A 15514-nucleotide genomic window follows, 5' to 3' on the forward strand; every position below is an offset into this window, starting at 1 on the left:
CAGATAAGACGTGAGTGTTGTGTGCCTGGTTTGCAGCAGACAGGATAATCTTGCTCTGGGTGGAGTGGCTGTACTGTAACTACCTTAATCCTTTATCTCTCGTTCTCTCTTTTTCCACATTCTCATTGCCTCTCTTCCTTTCTCCCTCCTTTTTTCCTTTCTTCCTCCCTTCTTCTCCAGTTAAAAGAGCCATGCTCTCCATTAACTCTTCTCAACAAGAACTCTGGAGGAAAGTACGCCATTAAACACAGGCCCATTTTAGGCAAAGGGATTAAAAGGGAAAGAGTTCAGCAGAATGTGTGAGGGGGAAGGGTTTAGAAAGTGCTGGAATAAAGTCAACACTCAAATCTGGTAAGGCGAGAAAGCAGTTAAAAGAGTAAGAGTGCTTCTTAGAGATAGAGGCTCTTCCAAAAGGTCTGCAAATGCTGAGAGAAGAGAGGAAACAGCATGGCTGGACACACAACACTAAACCTCACTAGGTGGTTTGGATTGGTTCCCACAGCCCCATCCGTCCCTCTCAAGCTCAATGAAGGCGTTATATAGGAGTGCTCTCAAATCTCCCGCTGCTAGAAAACTGACAACACAAGTGGCTAACCAACATTGCAGGAGATGAAGACAAAGAATGGCAGGTCCTGGCTCAGTTCGTGATAAGACTTTGAAGATGACAAATGGCCCTGTGCTCAGCGTTAAGAAGGTAACCTGCCATGAGTCCGCTCCAGCTTAGGGATGGATCTTTTGTTGACCATTCTCAATTCTCATACCTAAATGCAGAAAAATGGGGCAGGCTACGTAAAAATGCATTCGGCTAATTAAGACGAAGTAGACCGCAAATCTATGTGACGTTCTGCTGGCAATGGGGGGATGTCTGTTGCTGCAGTAACATGAAATGATTGGACATTAGGGGGATGATAACATTTAGATACGATGAATCTCTCTGTCCCACCCTAACTATGTCAACAGACGTTTCTATCAGGACAATGATTGGCTTCAAATACTTTTGAGTGTGTCTCAATCTGCACCCTAGCACAAGTGCATGTTCATGATATACTTCAAAAACAACAAGAACAAGAACAAATTCATCTTGATAATGTCAGATAAATTTGATAGAAAGGTATGTAATGAATTAGGTTGAATAGCTGTTAGATGTCAGTTGTTATATTTAAGCACACAATTAGATAATACCAATTTAGGTCAAGCAATTTCTAAGCAATGTTTAATTTTGTTCAGTTTGGTGTAAAGAGTTTGCATTAGCAATTTAAGAAAAAACGCTTAAGCAAGTGTCTGAATAATTTTTGGTCCCACATTTTTTTTTATCAATTTTACTGGTAGTCCACTGAATGAAGAATTTTTGCACCCATTAGTAAAAAAAAATCAAAAATTATATCTGGTGTCTGAATAATTTTTAGTTTGACTGTATATATTTGTATAGTGGGAAATAACAGATAGAGAAATACATTTTTATAACAATGTAAAAGTCTCTATGGTCTCTTTTGAGCATTTAATGCATGCCAAAAAAATGTTTTAATGGTGGTGGAAAAAAAATATACGGTCACCCTTTATTTTAAGGTCTACTTCTGGCTATTAACAAACCATTGACTATGACTTTTGCCTCAATAAACTAAAATTTGCTGCTTATTAATAATTAGTAAGGTAGTTGTTACTGTAAGTGTAGGATTAGTGATGTAGAATATGGTCATGCAGAATATGTGCTTTATGTACTGAATAACAGCCAATATATTAATAATAGGCATGGTAATAAGCAACTAGTTAATAGTGAGAATTGGTCCCTAAACTACAGTGTTACAAAAAAATAAATAAAAAATTTACAAAAAAGAGGTAAACATCTACATGGACTGTGAATCTGTGGACTCTTTCATGGTGATTTCATGGTAAAATGTGTTAACAGCATTGAATGTACTATACTCCCACTGGTGGCTTAGAGCATAATCAAATTACCCAAAATATCTAATAAACAAACACATAGGATACTGAGGATATACAGAGCTTTGTCAATGGTGGCAGTACCAAGGCAAAACATTTTTTTATTAATTTTTTGCTGGAGTTTTCAATATGCAGAATCCATGCGGCCAATGAGCTCCACATTTAGTGTATATATGAGGATAGAAGACTTTTTTTTATAAGCCTTTCATATCTATGCAGTACACACACAATGCAGCATGAGGTGCAGACAGAAACTCAGAAATGAACAGAGAGGAAGAATGAAAAGTGACAGAGAGAGAATAAGAATCATATTACAGTGACGGCGGCAGGGATCTTATCAGAGATCATGAGCTGATGAGAGCAACACTCATGTTAGAAAACGCTTATCACTTTAGAGGAGAGAGGAGGCAGTGTGGAGGATGGGGAGAGAGAGAAAGAGAGAGAGAAGAAAAGGATAAAAGAGGAAGAGAAATAAAAAAGAAAGGGGTGAAGGCAGTGAGCTGTTTAGGATCAGACCTGTGATGTGACAACCAGGACCGAACAGTGAACCTTGGTTGAAGAATTGTGTATTTTTACCCCAGTGATAACAAACTTTAATAGGATGAGATAGCACAAACTAAGCAGGGATGCATATATATTATAATGCATGTTCATCTTTATTTTCAGGCAAGGTCAAGAATAAAATGCAACTGCTTTCCTAATGGATCCCTGCTGTTATTAATATTCATGGCAGCTTAAAATTCCTTACACAAATTTTAGGTGTGAGTTTGGTTGAATAGGCCCGAAGCTTGCAGCATGAACATCTCAGAAGCCTGCAGTCTCAAAAGAATGGAGGACGTATTATGCATTTGCTTTATAACCAGACAGCTTTGTTATGAATCGCTGCCCTGAGTGTGACAAATTACTATAAAAGGGACTATCACAATAAACCAGAAAGTGAGGAACACTCCAAATTGAAGTGTGTGACACACACACATGCTCGCCCGGCATTCACGCATGCTATGTAATTATGTGAACGAAGGGTGTAAATAAAAGAGACTGGGCTTTTATCGCTGCTCTCTGTAATTGATTTGCTAGATCTGCTTTGTTGCTAATGGCCAGAGGATACATTTCTGACCTGTACTGAAAAGAAATGGGGAGGGCAGCTAGGCACGACGGGGGTGGTTTGATTTGATTTGTCGGGGTGCTGAAACGCTTGGCGTGCCTCGCCTTAATCACATGGCTTAATTAAAAACCGCCAGCGTGCGGGGTTGGACGGGTGACTCCCTCACCGCATGCAAATACCGTCCTTGCCACCTGTCCAGACCACATCATTAAATAAAGAAAAAAAAAACACTGACTACCACTGGTGGCCATAATTAAGCGTAAAATTGGGCTAATAACAAACGTGTCATGGGTGAGCATGCTATTAGATATTATAATAAGGTAGACTTTGTAAAATCAGGGAGGTTGTGGAAAGAGATGATGAACATTTATGCCTCCTGCGAGCTGCCAGAAGAACCAGAAGTAGGGATTTGGCACTTGGAGAGACTTTGGAAATGCAGTTTGATCGTTTTAATTTAGAACCAGACTAGTCTAGGCATAAAACATAACCTTAATTAAACCAAATCCCAATAAATGCACTTCCGATGAGGCGTTCCAGTGATTCCACAACATCCTTCCAGGATTAGTTTTTATAACGCAGGTGCACGCCATTGAAAAGAAGCATAAATTTACACTCAGCATGCACAGAGGAAGTTGTAACAGAGATAGCCAGAGACATAAATCGTAAAGACGTCCAAATCTTTGTGCGGCACGCAATGTGCAAACAGAGAATACTAAGTTAAGCACAGAGGTTGTTTATAAGCATCAAATAAGCCTGGCATCAAACCGTAACTAACACACCATTACTTATGTGATGACCAGCACCTAAGCTGGGTTTTTTTTTTTAAACAATACAATATTTTTCTGCCAGGCACTGCTAGATATGCTGCCGTCTGCAATATATTAAGCAGTAAATTTGAGATAACCTTCTTATTGTGTTCGATTTCACAGCAACAGATCTGGGGGCAGCTGTACATGGTGTTCTCTAGACAAACTTCAATGTAGGTTTTCAGGTACACAATTATTTGAAAGCTGAGATTAACCAAGGTTATATTCACACAGTCAGTATTTGGTCTTTCAAACATATTTATTAGGTATAATTCCTAATTTGTCCTGCACATATAATTGCAGACTGGAGTGGATTGACATCTTTTTTGACTTTTCACTAAGTTTTCACTTACTATTATGTATGTAGGGTGCTAAACAGGAGTTGCAACCTTACATTAAGTTGTTTGAACATAGCTAAAGTGACCACCAACATAAAAAAACTGCTCTAAATACTACAACTAATTACATCACATATCAATCATCAGTCATCACATATCGATCACATACCAATCATCAATCACAATCAAAACACGTGCTTATACTGAGAAACAGTCAAAACAACTGGGGTAATATATTGCCCACAACCGGGGGTGGGATAATGATCCATCCATCATGGGTTTATTGGAACACCATTGGCTAAAACGAGGCACCATCTGTGTTCCTCCGTCTGGCCTCTGTCAGAACAGGTGACGGCAGCATCGCTCCTTCTGGTTCTCATCATCTCGCTCTCAGCCAAAATGTAACATCTCAACGCTAACAGGGCTCATAAAATATGAGCATCTCTTGCCATGGTGAGCCCACGCACGTTTTGGACAGATCACTCAATGTGGAAACATCTGAGGTGGAAAGAGGATGCACAGCACTTGTTTCTTCTGTGCCTATACTCGGCCGGTTATGACTGGTTTTCCGTTATCAGGAAAGCTATTAGGATGAGAGGGAGGTGAGCAATTAAGATGGGTAATTACATAACGGGATGACAACAAGACGGAGTGAGAGGAAGAATGTAGGGAGTGTGCACTGCATAAAAATGTCTTAAGTATTTTAGTACTTTGTTGTATTTTCTTTAGCTAAAAATGAGCAAGGACAAAAAACATACTGCAAGATATATTCTTTCAAAACAAGATTACATAATTTTAATACTTAAGTGAAATGTTCTTGTTTTAAGCATGTTTGGATAGTTTTGAATGAAAATTCTGTGAAGTACTTCATACATAGATCTTTAGAACTATAAAAACAGACAGAATGATAGAACGACAGATAGAATGCTATTGAACAATGAAATGCTAGAACGATAGATAGATTAATAGCTTGATTAATAGACAGAACATCAGACAGACAGACAGACAGACAGATAGATACATAGATAGATAGTTAGATGGATAGAACCATAAAATGATAGAACAATTGATTGACAGACCAACAGCTTGATAGATAGAATGATAGATAGAACGATAGATAGAACGACAGACAGACAGACAGACAGACAGACAGACAGACAGATAGATAGATAGATAGATAGATAGACAGATAGATAGATAGATGAACAGACACATAGGATGAAATATAGATTGAAACTAAGATGACAGATGTATTGGATTTTTTATTGGAAATATCCAACTCAAAAGGAGTAAATGATGACACAATTTTATTTATTTATTTATTTTTTTGGTTGGGCCATTCCTTAAAGATGCCAAGGAGACCGAGAGACACATTTAACTCTGTGTATCAAAGGCCTGCTGAAGATCAATCAAGCAGAATAGCAAAAAGGCCTTTCAATGAAGTGGCTTTAATCTCCTCACAATGTTTCCATCAAACTGAAAGTAAGTGTCATAAAGGGGCCCATGGGCTTAATAACTACCCCTGTGAAGAGTGTAAATCTTTAATAGGGGGCAAAACTAAGCCTGCAGCTACTCTGAAACTTACACTCACACATACTTGCTCACAGATATATAGACGGGGCACAAACAGCTTGACATTCTCACACAAGGAACTACAGTGCAGTGTATCAGCTACTTACAAATAAGTCTCATTGGTACCCACCCTTCAGGCAGTCCTTGTCTGTAAATATTTATAAACCGATTTTTATCAAGGCTCAAACTGATTTAAGCCAATTTGCTCTCCATGAGTCAGTGAGATTCTGATATATTGTGAGCTGATGCAAGAGCAAACTCACAACAATTAGATCACAGCTGCGACATTATTCATAGAGAGGTAGTAGAGAAAAGGAAACAGGAACTGAATGAAGGAAATAAAAATCCCAGCCACAATTCTAGAATGTTGTAAGTGGTTGCCAAGTTGTTGCTATATGGTTTCTAGGGACTTGGGCCATGAAGTGTAATATTTCTGTCATTATTTATTCTCATTTGCAAACCCATAAGGCTTGCTTATTTCTGTGGAACACAAACAGAGAAATTCTGAAGACTGTAATGGTTGCTCTTATTTATGCATTATTTATTGTATTGTTAAACAGCATACCATTTATTCACTGACTGTATTGCAGATAAGGCTTAACTTTGCACTATCACCTTGTTTGTATTGGTTTGTGTATTGTTTGTCTGGTATTGTATAGTTGTAACATACATTCTTCTGTATTACAGATGTTTAAAGTGCCCCTATTATGCCTTTTCGAATATTACCTTTCATGCAGTGTGTCATGTAGCTGTATATGAAATAACCATCTGCAAAGTTGTGAAGTCGACAGTCACCACAATCGCCTAAACGAGTTGTCAGGAATTCGAATCTTATTCTGTTATGGATCTATGTCACGAAGTAACACAATTTGCCTAATGTCTGCCCACATTCTACATTTCCAACTTGCCCACCCACAAACAGTAAAATTTCCATGTGGTTAACATCATGTCGGTAAAACGCTGTATCCTACATCTTATAATTACCACAAACTTGTTAACACTTGACACTTACCACTGAGAAATGTCCTGCTCCAGTCGTGAAATAAGCAAAACCAATAAGTAGGGCTGCACGATTAATCGCATGCATTTGTCATGCGTGTCTCATCAGTAAAGCTGGTTCCGTGATAAGTGGTAAATATCCGTCATAATTGAGATTAATCGCATTCGATTATGAACACGATATTGCGTAGCTTGTCAGTGAACTACGGCTCTGTGTATGAACTCCCGGTGCATTTGAAAACAGGTGACAGACATTTACCGCTAATCACGGAACCGGCTTTACTGATGAGACACGCATGACAAATGCATGCGATTAATCGTGCAGCCCTGCCAATAAGGAAATAAGTCTCTTGTCGATCAGCCAGTTCAACCATTTCATCATCAGACTCCTGCTCGAATTGGTAAGGTACAATCGATATCGACATCTTTTCTACGCCATCCGCACTATCAGACAAATCACAGCTGAGGGCTCATGGAAAGGAGGGGTTTAAAAAGACTGATTCTTTGAACTGCTTCGCCAATCAGCTTGTAGCCAATCAGTAGTAAGGGGTGTGTCTGCTCATGATGTGGATGAGAGAGAGTTCAGTGAATAAGATGCACATTTGCTAAGCCGAATGACAGAAAGATAGAGATGGCGGATAAAAAACAAAAGAGGAAACCATCTGTGGAACAAAAGAAGGCTTAAGGCTATAAGGCAAGAAGTAGGACCCGTGTAAATATTGGATCAGCTTTCCAGCACTGGAGAGAACTCAAGGAGTGGAAGGCCTGTGATCGGACGCCAAGGTTGCTTCGTTTCTTCTCGATAGGTGAGTAATACCGTGTCTGCCCCACAACAGCTAAAGTCTGTTTAGTGCCCTGACTTTTGTGATTTTTTCAGTTGCTTATAAACATATACATGGCTGAAGTCTGAAAATATTGCATTCAGTACAAACTGGGCTACAATAATATGTAAATAGCATGTATGATCACAATTGTGTTTTTGAGAAAACAACGTTTATACGTGGTTAGTGAAAAACTAAAATTTTGAAGTCACTGAAATAAGGTCTGTGACGAGTGGGGCGGTGGAGTGATTGGGTAATAAGCGACACCTGCTCCACTCACCGGTTTCGAGTCCCACGGAGGAGATCGGAAGGATACAAAAGAGGAGCGACGACAGTGAAGGACGAGAGAGGACCAGGCCTGGGCTTTATTTTGGGTTTGGTTTTTGTTTGTGCGCGGCAGTCGCTCGTGAGGGGCTGTCACGCTATTTTATGTTTATTTGGTTATTAAAGTTTTATTTTAGTGTTCGCCGGTTCCCGAGTCCTTCTTCCCATGATTATGGAGTTTTTTATTGTTACACTGGCGCCGAAACCCAGGAGGACGGAGGGACGCGCTGCCGAAGATCCCTTGGCGCTGGGGTGAATCCGCGTTGCCATCGAGCAGGGCGTAGCAGTCTGGCGCCGTGGACGCTCGAGGTTGTGGGCTGGAGTGAGTTGCCGGGGACGGACGAACTCGCTGCCGGCTGCCTGCGATGTGGAGGGATGGCTGCTGTCCGTGAGGGAGTGGAGGAGTCGCCGCCGTTCGCCAGGTGGCCGGAGCCTGCTGCCATCTGCCGGAATGGGGAGGAGCAGGGAACGGGGGACTCCTGCCGACTGCCCGAAAGCAGAGGAGCCGTCGTGCCGTCCACCGAGGGCCATCCAGTGCTGCCGCCAGGCACCGCGGAAGAGTACACCCAGCTGGTGGAGGGCCGAGCGGCAGCGTGTCGGGGAACCGGAACTTAATTTTTCTCCTCTCTCCCCTCTCCCATCTCTCACCCCCGTCTCACCTCATCCTTCCATCTCCTTTTCTCTCGCCTCGTCTGTCCTTACCCCCGGGTTCCCGCAGGTCACCGTGAGTGGTCCCCCCCCTGGAGGGAGTGGGGGGAGTAGAGCGCAGTCTCGGGAGTACCCCCCGGCCTGCGAGGGGCGATGGGGGTATGTGACTAGTGGGGCGGGGCCGAGAGTCGTGGGAACGGAGCGAGGCCGGTGGAGTGATTGGGAAATGAGCGACACCAACTCCACTCACCGGTCTCGAGTCCCACGGAGGAGATCGAAAGGATACAAAAGAGGAGCGACGACAGTGAAGGACGAGAGAGGACCAGGCCTGGGCTTTATTTTGGGTTTGGTTTTTGTTTGTGCGCGGCAGTCACCCGTGAGGGGCTGTCACGCTATTTTATGTTTATTTGGTTATTAAAGTTTTATTTGAGTGTTCGCCGGTTCCCGGGTCCTTCTTCCCGTGATTATGGAGTTTTTTATTGTTACAAGGTCATAAAACACATACAGAACATTTGACCACAAGACTGTCAAACTTGGATCTTGTAGCCTAGAATTTTTGCTTCAAAATGATGTGAAAATCATCTTGTTTACTCGCTCACAGAAAACAACAGATTGATTTAAATTTTCGAAGTCACTTTTTGTTTCGAAAGGGCATATGCAAGTAGACGTGACTGACCATGAATATTAGTGTAATTCACACCTGATAAGACAAAGGCCTGCATAATGAGCTGCATAATGAGCCTTTCAGCCAGGTGTGTGACTGATAGGGAAGAGTTACAAGAAAGAATGTGAGGACAAAATAAATGTATATATTTTTATGTTTGTAGTTTATTTAGAATATATTTAATTATCCCACAAAATAACTTGAGATTCACTTGCGAGTGCAGTTAAACAGTTTATTAGGAAAAATCAAAGCTGACTTTCAAAGCTGAATTTTTAGTATCATTACTCCAGTCACACAATCCTTAAGAGATCATTCTAATATTCTGATTTGCTACTCAAAATACATTTATTATTATTATTAGTAATAGTAATGTTGAAAAGAGCTGAGAATAATTTAAGTTTTTGATGAATAGAAAGTTCAGAAGAACAGCATCGTTTGTAACATGATTACTGTATTTATCATCACTTGTGTGCTAAATAAAAGTTTTAATTTCTATATATACTGACTCCAAGCTTTTCGAATGGTATAGTGTATATTGTATTAGTGTAGGCCTATACAATCCAAAAACTAGTTATAAACATATAGAGAACAGAGAATAGCCCATCACAGTAAAGTTTTGTCTAATCATTTTTACTGACTTTAGACTAGCAACATTATAACTCATATTATTTTTATATCGTATTGCTGTCTGTGTTATAGAACATAAAAAAACAACAACATCCTGGCATCGTGAAACATTTAGATGCTGTGAATAAAACTTCATAATGTTTCACATGCTTATACATTTAGTCAGGGTTTATAGTTTGGGAAAAGTCTAACTAGTAAAATGTGTACAAGTTATGTGAAAACAATTACAAGTAGATTAATAAAATAAAGACTTACTCTTGTTTATGATCTCGACGTACAGTCTCGCTGCTCTCTTTGCTGTAAAGAGGGCGTTTACACGCCGGGAGCTTCACGTGGACCATTATAATATCTATAGCACGCTCAGCACGTGGGCGTGGTCGCATTAGATATAATGAAGGGAGACATGAAAGACTGGACATTGCGTTGTTTTCATATGGATTACTTTATCACAGAATATTTGTTTTCGATAAAACTTGCTCAGTGTCAAGCTTTCTATAGATATCTCTCTCATGTCTTTCACAGCATTTGCTGAGCTACAGTTAATGACGTGTTTCTAAATGAAGATCATGCAGAACCAAGGCAGCAGACAGCGCACCCTGTTTGTTTTCTATATTTTGTAAATGGACAAAGTTTTGTTGTTATTATGTGTGTATACAAATAAAAGTAGACCCTTTACAGATTTGATTGGTGTATTGCTCTTATCTGTACAATCAAAAACTGGTTATTTTCGGGGTTATCAGGAGAAGACTCCACAAAAAAAACAAACTAACACTTTCAATCAAAGTATGTGCACGCCTTGTTTCTTATAACAAATTAACACTTTTAATTAAAGGAAGAAAAGTGCAAACTTTTCCTGAGCAGAAGACTGTAGACAATAATCACTTCTCATCATGCTCACCCAGAGAGGGAGGAAAGGGACATTTTGGCAGGCAATTAAATGTGTAATGGCAGCAATTATAGCTAATGATGGATTGTTGATCAGTGCTGGAGAATGTAACAGCAATTCTTTAGAGAAGGAATGGATGAGGTTAGAAAAGAGAGAGGATGTGTGTGCGATGGCACAGCAGGGAGAGCATGTTCAATAGTCCAGTGAAAGGCTCAGACTCATTGAAAAACAAGAGGTGGAGCCCCTGGGTTGACTGAGAGGGAAAAATTAGCTCTATTTGTCCAAAAACGCTGTAGAATATGGAGGGAAAATATAGCATAATTAAGGTCATTTATCCAGTGAACTCAAACAGATGTTTATGGCGTTTTGAGAGGTCACCGTTCCATGGACATTACATGTACAGAACAGTTCCTCTGGTATATTGTGTGATATTCTTTCACATGTACTCACAAGACCACTTCAAATGAGAATCTGAATAAGATGAGAGGAAAAGCAAAGCTGAGTCTGCCAACTCAAGAAAGTAAACCTGAACACCTGCCTCTGAAAAGCTTCATATTGCAGACCTTCTGCACAAACCTCAGACAAGCACAGGAAAAACATTTTATGCATCTTCTCTCCAGAAAGGATGGTGTCTGCCCTGTTATAAACATCTGTTTTGAGTGATCTGACAATGCTAAATGGCTGAAAGTCATTCAGACATATTTCACTGCAAAATAAATACTGAATAAACAGAATTAAGTCTACTTGGATGAGTACAATTATAATGACAATCATGCACATTTATTATTATAATATCATTCTCTTATTTGCATTATGTGGAAAACAAATTATTTAATAAATCATTTAGAAATATTGTTTCTAATTTTAAAAACTACTGTCTAACAATATTATATAATAAAAATGATTGCATTACAGAATTATAAATAATCACTGAAGATCCTGGGAAAAGGAATTAATATAATAATAAAAAAAAACTAATAAAAATAATAATTACAATAATAATTATATTAATGGGAATAACGCACATCCAAGGTTAAAATAACAAGCTTGAATTTTTTTTTTAGATGTAAACAGAGTCATTTTATGGTGACAGTCAGCTAAACCCAGTCAGCTAAACCCACTCACTATTCTTTAGAATAAACCTCTTCAAATGCCTGCACTAATAAAAAAGATACCATGATTCTACCATAGTTTTGGGCATATTTCATAGTATTATTTAAAGTACCTTGAATATGTAAATACAATGGTAAAATAAATATGGTAATCATTAAGTACCGAAACACCATAGTATTACCATCTGATGTTATCACCGTACCATAGTTTCACCACTATACAGTTTCTGTTCATAAGGGTGTAATATTCTACTGCAGGGAGTCTCAAATTACAGAGCTCAAGGGCCACTGTTAGAAAGTGCTGGGGCTGAAGCCAGGGAATAAAATGGACAGGTAAGAGTCATTTAAAAAAAAAAAAAAGGTGAGGTAACCTGCAATCACAGCCATGTGATAGACCAGCCTCGCACTCTTACCAGCTCATTCATCAAAAACGCTTTTAAAAGACCCTTTTCATTTCCCACAACAATGCAGCCAAAGTTAATTTAAACATGTAAACCTGCCTTCATAAAATTATTACATGCTTCCAGTGTTTCAACTTTTAAGTTGACATTCAAGAATATAAATTCAACTATAACTCATCTGCAAAAGTCAAGCATGGTGCTCTTCTCATACAAATTTGATATCTTGTATTAGGAATTTGCCAATTTTATATTAAACAGTTTTAACTGTCAAATTTACAGAGATTGGATGTTATTGCAAATTTTTGATGCTAGATGGAACACAAATTTGAATATGCCAAAAGTGGCCTGTCAGTATTGGCTTCTCGGTTATTAAAAAATAAATATGACTTAATGAATTACTAAGCCTTTTACCAATGAAATCTGATAAGTTTTACACCCTGTCCACACTGCAAGTGACGTGACATGACAAAACCAGACTGCTCACATACTGTAAGTGCTTGGAGTGAATGTAGGTTGTTTTGTAGATGTGCAAAAATCCTGATCTTTCACATGCAGCACAGACACAGTGACACCAAAAGCACTATGAAAAGCACAGCATTACAGAGCCTGACCTGGCCTGAATGATAAATAGCAATGAAATATATATATATCTCATTAACGGCCCTCGGTGGAGCAGGGCAGGGTTTGGACTGGCTTCCTTGGCTTTAATGCCCACAGTATTGATCCTGCTGGCGAGGTCCACGGCCTATTGCTGGGAAGCTGACTGCATGGCAACTACCAGTGTGTATATGCACACAAGGCAGTGCATGTTTATGTGTATGTACAAGTGTGAGTGTATCTGTGAGAGCATCTTGGCGTCAGGCGGCCGGAGAGCTCGGTGGTTTTGCACTGCAGATGGGGGGGGGGGTGGTGGGGGTGCAGACAGAGTGGAACCGGGCCGATGCGTTTTTAATGGCACTGCTGCTCTCTGGAAACTGATGTACGAGGCTCCACGCTGTGAAACTCAAACCTCCAGCCAGTTCATTTCTGATTTCTAATCCAGCCAATGCTACGCTGTTCCTCTGTATTGACCGGATGACTGCACCTGACAGACCTCAGGGCAAATGATCCCATTTGCACAGATTTATCTGTATGGTGTGGACCATTGTTACAGCTCAGCAGATCATGTATCAGTTATTCAAAGTAATTTTTTCAGATATTTTGAGAAACCTTTTTGAATTTGAAGATCAAGATAAATTTAACTTATTTTGTCTTCTGGGAAACACATAAGTATCTTCTGAAGCTTCTGAAGGGCAGTACTAAATGAAAACAATATGATATTTAGGCAAAATAATTTTTCGTATTCAGGCCAGTACTATAACAAGCATTTTGTATGCTTCCTCTTAATTTGGTAAAATAATGAACAACTTAAGCTGTATATATATATATATATATATATATATATATATATATATATATATATATATATATATATATATATATATATATATATATATATATATGCACTATACACACACACACTTAAAAAAATTTTTCCACAAGCACTGCTCAGGGACAAAGCTGTCTGCATACTGTCATCTATATATATGTATATATGTGTACATTTTCACATTTCACATTTTCTATATCTAGGAGTCTCAACCTTTTTGTCATTAATAGCATACACCATATGCTTAAGCGGTTCTTCTTCCTCTGTCCTTGAAACACAAACATGCATATACACACACACACACACACACACATACACACACACACACTTCGCAGTTTCCTCTCTCTTTTTTTTTTGGAGGAATATCGTGCTGCAACAGGCATCTCTGTGACCTTGGTATTCACAGCCCACAAAGTGCGACGCAACAAGATGCGGTGAAGAGCAAAGCAAAATGGCACAGCTAAGATTAGCCTTGTAGTTCTGATACAGAACACGAAAACTAAAGTGGATATGTAAGTAGGGAGCTCTCGATTTCTCATGTCAAGGGTATTTTAGTCAGCGGTGGGTGGAAGTTGGTGAAAACAGTAAAAAAAAATAATGAGATCATCATGAGATAAAAAAAAAAATCAAAAGATGTTCAGCTTCAATAAAGACGGTTTTGCTTGGAAATCGCATTTTAATGAGCAATGATGGCCAATTGAAGGGAAAAAAATCAGTACTCTGAACTTTCTAAGCCCTGTACTGCTACTGACAGTAGTGATTAAAAATCCAAGCAAAATATCTGCTTTTTGTCTTTTATGGCAGATTATAGAATCAAATAAGACCCTAAAGTGACTCTTCATGCCTGTTTAACAAACAAAAGGGCCCTATTGGGAGTGGGATGTCTTTCACTCATCAATAGATAAACATTTGTCACGATGCATTTCTTTGTGAATGCTTTTGTTTGTATGAATAGTTGAGAATTGGTTTGAATTGGTCGTCCCTGAGGGTAAAAAGAAAATTACTCTCAAATTGATTTTGAAAGAAAACTGTACTTTAAAGAAATGCTTAACACTGTTATTTACACTAACATTAGTGTAACGTGTCACTATAATTCTTTTGTATAGTATCTCTTTAAAATACGTAGAATTGCAAATTCAATTTAACTTTGCAGAATATCTCTTAAAGGGACAGTGCACCAAAAAATGAAAGTTTTGTTATCATTTACTCACCCTCCTGTGATTTCTTTATTCTGTAGAACACAAAACAAGATATTTTATAAAATTGTGTAATCTTTCTTTATCCATACAGTGAAAGTCAGTGCCATTCATTGTCCTTCTGGACCACACTGAATTTAATTATATGGAAAAAACAGTAGAAACAATCTTCAAAATATCTTCTTTTATGTTCCAAATAAGGATGAAAGTCATTTAGAATGACATGGAGTAAATGATGACAGAACTTTCATTTTTGGGTGAACTATCCCTGTTGAATATGCATATGAGAGCAGTGTTGGACAGTAAAGTAATTTGATTACTTTTTTAGTAACGGAGTAATTTAATGCATTATAATTTTCAAAATAGTAATTAGAGTATAGTTACAAGCACAGGTCTCTATACAATACTGTCACGTTACATTGCTGACAGAATGCAGTGTTTTATAATCTAAACTGTAAAAAAGGGTGTAGCACACACTGTCGAGTCCAGTGCCAGTGGATTAGAGACAAAATAAAAATATCTAAACATAAAATATCTAAACCAAATAAACTGTAATTCATCTATTGCACAAAAGCAACAAGAACTAATATAAAATAAAAAAAGATAAACAGCCGCAAACGTAGGCAGAGCTCCTATTTAGGCTGT

General features: G+C 38.7%; 1 protein-coding gene across 4 annotated transcripts in view; it reads right to left on the reverse strand.

Annotated features, from left to right (window-relative positions):
* Window positions 1-15514, reverse strand: part of LOC109109638 (sterile alpha motif domain-containing protein 12-like) — a 78544-nt gene that overhangs the window by 28191 nt on the left and 34839 nt on the right. Inside the window, exon 5 of one of the 4 annotated variants that reach the window (XM_042744975.1) lies at window positions 4073-4773. The exons of 1 other annotated variant lie outside the window; for it this stretch is intronic. In XM_042744975.1, the coding sequence (XP_042600909.1) occupies window positions 4745-4773 (29 nt within the window). In that variant the 3' untranslated portion in view covers window positions 4073-4744. Of the gene's footprint in view, window positions 1-4072; window positions 4774-14883; window positions 14905-15514 lie in introns of those variants that run through there. 2 more of the 4 variants (XM_042744978.1, XM_042744977.1) reach the window with 2 other exon arrangements.

This window comes from Cyprinus carpio, chromosome B19 (assembly GCF_018340385.1).
Source record: "Cyprinus carpio isolate SPL01 chromosome B19, ASM1834038v1, whole genome shotgun sequence".
NCBI classification, from domain to species: Eukaryota; Metazoa; Chordata; class Actinopteri; order Cypriniformes; family Cyprinidae; genus Cyprinus; species Cyprinus carpio.